The sequence below is a fragment of the Sinocyclocheilus anshuiensis genome, unplaced genomic scaffold (genome assembly GCF_001515605.1).
Source record: "Sinocyclocheilus anshuiensis isolate Anshui unplaced genomic scaffold, SAMN03320099.WGS_v1.1 scaffold976, whole genome shotgun sequence".
NCBI lineage: Eukaryota > Metazoa > Chordata > Actinopteri > Cypriniformes > Cyprinidae > Sinocyclocheilus > Sinocyclocheilus anshuiensis.
Window position 1 is genome coordinate 2,858,017 of NW_015552538.1, and position 5,016 is coordinate 2,863,032.

The following is a 5,016-nucleotide window of genomic DNA, read 5'->3' on the forward strand; positions in this document are numbered from 1 at the left end:
ACTTTTAGTCAAACTGCAGTTACCAACATTTATTTTGGTGGCTATTTTATATGTAGACTTCAAACAAAAATAGTAATTAATTCTTCTCTCTTTAGACCAAATAAGTTAAGTTTGTGAGAAATTTGAATCAAGGATTGAATTTGGAAAAACTGGAATAAATTATGACAATTTTCTTTTTTTTGGTAGAGATACAAATTAAACTCATTTTTCAGATACAGTAGGTTTACTAAACAAATATACATTTATTTAACATCTTTTGTTGGTTAACATTAATGACACAGATAGGTATTTAATTAGAGAGAGAGAGGAGCGCAGGAGAGATCGGTTTTGCATCAAGAGGTAGAACTTCAAACGACATCTGATGAAAGCCAAAATGCTTAATTAAAATCTATTTGTATGAGCGAAAAATCATCATAATTTCAACCCCAAAAATAGAGAGGGTGTGAAAAAAATTAGAGAGAGTTTTGTTAAGATGCGGGTGGAGATATAAACACATTAGTTTAGATAATGTGCCGACTTTATTATCCAAGCAGGGAGCGGAGAACGTGAGAGGAACTGACTGAGATTGGTGATAATTTCCCCTTTGTGTCTAACTTGGACTGCATCCACATTTGCTAATAACAGTTTTGCGATTCTCCCCCTCGCCTCTCTCTGCCCGCTCTTTGTCTGACATTGCCTCTTAGCGCTGCCTGTGAACCCCCTGGCACTGCATTTATAATAGATGGAGCTCAGTGCGTACAATCTAAGCAGGGTATGAAGGGGTTTTCTACACTAGCAGCCAGTCCAGAAGAGTTGATTCACCTCATCTACATTTCCTTTTCTGTTTTTTTTTTTTATGTTGTTGCAGGTATTTAATTAGGAATGCTGTCCATTTAAGATGGAAGGTATGCGTGTAATACTGACACACATTCAGTTTTCACCCACCTGTTTACGTTCACTTAAGCCATAACCGACTATATTTACGTGAGATACTCACACAATAGACATTTGGACTGCTGTGTGTGTATTTGCGCGCTGTATATGAGAACTGAAGAAGTGGAGCGTGCGCGAGAGAAAGCACCGCTATCAGCGAGATATTTGCTAATAACAGTTTTGCGATTCTCCCCCTCGCCTCTCTCTGCCCGCTCTTTGTCTGACATTGCCTCTTAGCGCTGCCTGTGAACCCCCTGGCACTGCATTTATAATAGATGGAGCTCAGTGCGTACAATCTAAGCAGGGTATGAAGGGGTTTTCTACACTAGCAGCCAGTCCAGAAGAGTTGATTCACCTCATCTACATTTCCTTTTCTGTTTTTTTTTTTTATGTTGTTGCACAGATGTGTGTGAAAATATAGTGTGCTTATGCCAAGTTCTTTCAACCCTCTGTCATCTCTCAATGGCATGTTGCTTTAAGCTGCATGACATAGAGAATTTATGCTCTGTGCTTATCAATGCAGGTTGGGTACGTCCTCAGAGCATCTATTAAAGTAATAAGGCCTACAAAATGCACAAGAATGGAATAATTCCAGAGGTGCATGATCTCTCTCGGTTGCTAAAATTCCTGCTCGCTAAAACATGGCTAAAAAAGCTTCAGTGTATGGATAATTCATGCACTTTCCAGGTAGTGTTCAGAATCATAAATGAACGCAGAGCTCAGAGGGAGAGCTTGCAGTGGTAAATTGTAGCTGCTGCAGTGGACTGCATTTCAGTTATTTTAGTCTTTGTTGAAGGCTCTGCTGTATTGCATAACATGAGTCAAATTGTAGCTATAGTATTAGTGCTGTTCTTTTGGTGTCACCAATGAGGTCAGAGAAAGTGCACAGGAACCATTTGGCTTCAGGTTAATTGAATGGTCAATATTTCACTGCAGCAGTAGCTGTGATGGCATTGCATTAAAATTCATCTGATACTGTTTCTAACACTTCTGTATTAGGTTTTAAACAGCAATCTGTAATTTCAAATGTTTTGATACCAAGGACCCCAAATATGATCCTATTGAGAGGGATTCCCTAAAATATCAAACAAATAGGTTACGTATATATATATTATGTCATGTAGATTTGTTTTTCTTACTGTTAATTTTCTTCTAGTAATAAGCAAAATTGCTAAAATGGTTAAACATTTCATTAATCTCTTGAGTGTACATCTCCATTTTTTTCTGACCCCAGTTTGAAAACCTCATGCAAATGCATATTTCAATTCAGTAAAATAGAATAAAAAGTGCAGCTTATCAGCAGACAACAGATGCTAGGCAAAATCTTCTTTTTGGACGATTTATTTAGGTCTGAGGTAAAGGAGATGACAGAATAAGTTAAGATAGGGCATGTACAGCGACTAATTTACAGCTGACATGAAGTAAAGAGTTGGAAGGTTTACTCTACTGCTGTTTGACTGTCAAAGTGCTTTTACTGCAACACAGTGAACAGAACTCTCTAATATCCAAACTGGCCACTGTGACTGGTGGAGCGTGCGCGAGAGAAAGCACCGCTATCAGCGCGATTCCGCCTATCCCGCCTTCACTAACCTAAAGTTAATCAACAACGAACTGTGAGTCCCGGGAAAAACGGGACGTCCGGTCACCCTATCCCTAACCCTTCAGGTGCTGAGGCCATTGTTTCAGATCGCTAGTTCACGTTTTGGTAGCCTATCCATCCACGCGGCTGCCATACTGAGACTAGATATGCAAACGCCCGTCATCCGATTGCAATCCAATGACAGGGACGCATATTTTGAAAGACAAGACAGTTAACTAAGCCTATAGGATGTATTTTGAATGTCCGGTAGTCCTCAAATAACATTCTAGTCCCGTCTAGTCTAGTTAACGAAGACGCGGCATGAATTTCGTCATAGTTTTTATCATCAGATATTAGTTTTAGCTCGTCAACGTCTTGTCTTAGTCACAGAAAAAATCTTCGTTGACGAAATTAACACTGGTACAGTCCAACCGTACAGAGAATTTTTATCACTACTGTCAGTAGGTGGCGACAGTTGACTGAGTCATTGGAATTCAAACAGATTCATTCAGGATCCATTTAGGGGACTGGCTTTATAAGTGAATCATTGAAGTGGCGGTCTTTATGAGTAAGCCGTTAAAAATCATAAATGAACGCAGAGCTCAGAGGGAGAGCTTGCAGTGGTAAATTGTAGCTGCTGCAGTGGACTGCATTTCAGTTATTTTAGTCTTTGTTGAAGGCTCTGCTGTATTGCATAACATGAGTCAAATTGTAGCTATAGTATTAGTGCTGTTCTTTTGGTGTCACCAATGAGGTCAGAGAAAGTGCACAGGAACCATTTGGCTTCAGGTTAATTGAATGGTCAATATTTCACTGCAGCAGTAGCTGGGATTGCATTGCATTAGAATTAATCTGATACTGTTTCTAACACTTCTGCATTAGGTTTTAAACAGCAACCTCTAAAAAAAGGCCTATATGTACAGGGATTTTCAAACTTTTTGATGCCAAGGACCCCAAATATGATCCTATTGAGAGGGATTCCCTAAAATATCAAACAAATAGGTTACGTATATATATATTATGTCATGTAGATTTGTTTTTCTTACTGTTAATTTTCTTCTAGTAATAAGCAAAATTGCTAAAATGGTTAAACATTTCATTAATCTCTTGAGTGTACATCTCCATTTTTTTCTGACCCCAGTTTGAAAACCTCATGCAAATGCATATTTCAATTCAGTAAAATAGAATAAAAAGTGCAGCTTATCAGCAGACAACAGATGCTAGGCAAAATCTTCTTTTTGGACGATTTATTTAGGTCTGAGGTAAAGGAGATGACAGAATAAGTTAAGATAGGGCATGTACAGCGACTGTAATTTACAGCTGACATGAAGTAAAGAGTTGGAAGGTTTACTCTACTGCTGTTTGACTGCTAAAGTGCTTTTACCGCAACACCGTGAACAGGAGACTCTAATATCCAAACTGGCCACTGTGACTGGGGAACAATAATGTTAAACCACTGAAAAAGAAACTGCTGAGTGAGCAGTCAGTGAGCCATGATAGCAGTGTCTTTCTCTTCTGTCCTCCCTCTGTCTGCTAAAGTATTCATCAGAGTAAAAACCAGGGTGAGGGGAAAGGTATCTTAAGTAATAAGACGGTCATTTCTCGCTCAATAAGCACCGTACTAAATGTGCTATGCTACATGGATAAATACTGTTCCCTCAACCGCAGCAAGTGAAATAATTCCATGGATGTTCAGTTTCTCTCCCAGAAAATCTTGCCCCCCAGCTGCACTCCAAAATTGTTCTGTCCAAAAGTCTCCATGTAGCAGATTTAGTCACTTACACCTTCCATGGTGAGACCAACTGAACCAATCCCAAATGGAAATGTGCTGACATGCCACGTGTTTCGTTGTAGCACGTTCAGCTGTAACCAACAGTGTTTTTCAGATGGTTAGCATTCCCTCTATAAACATCACTGGACTTAAAGAGGAATCTGAGGCTTACCGTCTCATGTTTATGCATTTCTGTTTTTCCTGCAGACATGTCTGGAACTGGAGAGGTACCTACAGACGGAGCCCAAAAGGCTTTCGGAACTCTTCGACGAGGAGCTCGACTGCCTCCTAACGCCAGCCTTCATGAAGGGAGACAGCGACGAGGACCTGATGGACCCCCTGTCCTCAAATAACATTCTAGTCCCGTCTCGTCTTGTTAGCGAAGACGCGGCATAAATTTCGTCATAGTTTTTCATCATCAGATTATATCATCATTAGTTTTAGCTCGTCAACGTCTCGTCTTAGTCACAGAAAAAAGTTTGTTAACGAATATTTTTCGTCGTCGTCGACGAAATTAACACTGGTTGGTTTGCTGTTATTAGCTTGGCCAGCTAATTTGCTGGTTTTAAAGGGACACTTTTCAGTTGGTCAGCCTAGAAGACCAGCTTGGTGACCAAATAGTGCAGGCTGGGAACATGCTTGCTGGTTTAAAATGTTTTTTTTTTCCAGCAGGGATGAAAAATAAAAAGGTTCTTCTATTGCATTAGACTCTAAAAAACATTTTTGGAATGTTTAGCAGCAGCGCTTCCTACGG

General features: G+C 39.7%; 1 protein-coding gene across 1 annotated transcript in view; it reads left to right on the top strand.

Moving 5' to 3' along the window:
- Positions 1–5,016, top strand: part of LOC107663863 (Krueppel-like factor 7) — a 47,287-nt gene that overhangs the window by 29,361 nt on the left and 12,910 nt on the right. Inside the window, exon 2 of the mRNA XM_016454227.1 lies at positions 4,470–4,598. Within this exon, the coding sequence (XP_016309713.1) occupies positions 4,470–4,598 (129 nt within the window). The remainder of the gene's footprint in view (positions 1–4,469; positions 4,599–5,016) is intronic.